We start from the raw sequence: 2,023 nt of genomic DNA, 5'->3' as shown, positions 1-2,023 counted from the left end.
CATTCCTGTCAAATTCCCCTTTCTTCCAGTTTTTGCATTTTTTGCAGCTGATTCACCTTCCTGTGTATCAGTCAGAGCGAGGTGTGTGTGTCTGTGTCAGTCTGTCTGTCAGCTCCCACACTGGCTCTTAATATTCTGGTTATTTTCTACCAAGTCTCTTAGAACAATCATGGGGATATCAGGAGCTTCCAGGTTCAATGAGAACAGTCATGTCTTTGGAGAAGGGACATCCTGCCGGTGACAGACAGGAGGGAAGGGTCTGGAGGTGCAGCTCAGCCCACTGCTTGGCTTCAGGAGCTATGTGGGATGCAGAGCAGGGGAGGACAGATATTGATGCTCCCGTCGTGCAGGGAGTGATGTGCTCACCTGCACGAACGTGGCTCTGGGGAAGATGCAGAACCTTGAGCCACAAACCATTCTACAATAATTCACCCCATTCATTAAAACTTCTGGTTTTGATTTTGGTTTCCTGAAAATGACCTCATCTGGGGGCAGATCTCCAACTATTACAAATTACAAAAGTTCAGTGGTGCAAAGGGAGCAGGGCTGACTCCTGGCAGGAGGAAAGGACAGTAAAATTAAAGGATCGATTATCGAGCGTGCCCTGAAGAGGTCAGAGAAACTTGAACAGCAGTTCCTGCTTTTAGTCCAACACAACATGTTTTTCTCACCTTATACCTAGGAAAATATTTGGTATTTTCTGAAAACTTTGAGATACAAGATATAGAAACATGCACTTAATGGGGAGCTGCTCATGACAGAGTCCAAGCAGAAAACACCCATCTCATGCCCATGGGGGTCCAACCAAACCCATCAATAAAGCTCTGATGGTAACGTTATAACACCAGATTGCATCAACCTGAATTCTGCTCTGCTGTTCCCCATTGATTTCTCCTTTGTCATTAGAGTTGCAATTTAGTTTGAGGAAACATCTAGCACGAAATCTGATCAGCAGTGGTGTTGGGCTGAGTCTAAGAACAGTAGGAAACTGGGTCATTTCACACGCATACACTGTGCTTCTTTGGTCCAGACCATCTCTCCGTGCTTCCCTGTCAAAGGAACAGCATCTCTGTCACCACCTTTGCCCACTCCTGAAGAGTACTTGGGACACCTTTTCTCGAATTAGTTTGTTTTTCATAGTGTAGACGATGGGGTTTAGCATGGGTGGCAGGAGCACATAGAGATTGGCCAAGAGGATGTGAGCATGGTGGGGAACGTTGCGGCCAAACCGATGAGTGAAAAATGAGAACAGTGCTGGTGTGTAGAACATGAATATAACGCAGGCATGAGAGCTGCAGGTACCAACTGCCTTCAGCTGGGCATCCCTGGATGAGAGCCTGAAGACAGCCTGGAGGATGAGGACATATGAGATCCCGATGAGCACAATGTCCACGCCTGGGGACAGGAGGATGGTGGCAAAGCCATACCAGATGTTAACGGAGATGTCGGCGCAGGCCAGGCGGGCGATGCCCATGTGCTCGCAGTAGGTGTGAGCCATGATGTGGTGTCTGCAGTATGGCAGCCTCTGAAGGAGGAATATTGTTGGGAACATCACACAAAAGCCCCTGGCTACTGCAGCCAACCCTACCTTGGCTACCACTGAGTGTGTGAACACGGTGGCATATCGCAGGGGGTTGCAGATGGCCACGTACCGGTCAAATGCCATGGCCAGCAGAATGGTTGACTCTGCAATGAAGCTGAGGTGTGTGAAGAACATCTGGATAAGGCAGGCATGGAAAGATATCTCCTTAGAAAGGGACCAGAATATGCTCAGGGATTTGGGCACTGTGGAGGAGGATAGTATGAGGTCTGCCACCGCTAACATGGCCAGCAAGAGGTACATTGGCTTGTGGAGGCTTCGCTCCATCACAATGACAAACAAGAGGATGAAGTTGCCAAGGAGCGCCGTGATGTACATCAGGCAGAATGGGATGGAGAGCCAGGTGTGCAGGTTCTCCAGGCCTGCTATGCCCAGCAGGAGGAAGGAGGTAGGCTGCAAGCTGGTTTGATTGAGATCCACCAT

The 2,023-nt window shown here is 49.1% G+C and overlaps 1 protein-coding gene across 1 annotated transcript; it reads right to left on the bottom strand.

Annotated features, from left to right (window-relative positions):
• Positions 1-1,072: 1,072 nt before the first annotated feature.
• On the bottom strand, positions 1,073-2,023 carry LOC104530893 (olfactory receptor 52B2). Its single transcript, XM_010175618.1, has one exon. It carries the CDS (start codon positions 2,021-2,023, stop codon positions 1,073-1,075), a length of 951 nt encoding a protein of 316 aa, XP_010173920.1.

The sequence above is a fragment of the Antrostomus carolinensis genome, unplaced genomic scaffold (genome assembly GCF_000700745.2).
Source record: "Antrostomus carolinensis isolate BGI_N321 unplaced genomic scaffold, ASM70074v2 scaffold44069, whole genome shotgun sequence".
Lineage (NCBI taxonomy): Eukaryota > Metazoa > Chordata > Aves > Caprimulgiformes > Caprimulgidae > Antrostomus > Antrostomus carolinensis.
Note: the sequence above shows the minus strand (reverse complement) of the source record. Positions and strands in the feature narration are given on the sequence as shown.

What these genes read in the sequence shown, in the direction of transcription:
- LOC104530893 (XM_010175618.1), bottom strand. Translation starts at nt 2,023, where the DNA reads ATGGTGGATCTCAATCAAACCAGCTTGCAGCCTACCTCCTTCCTCCTG.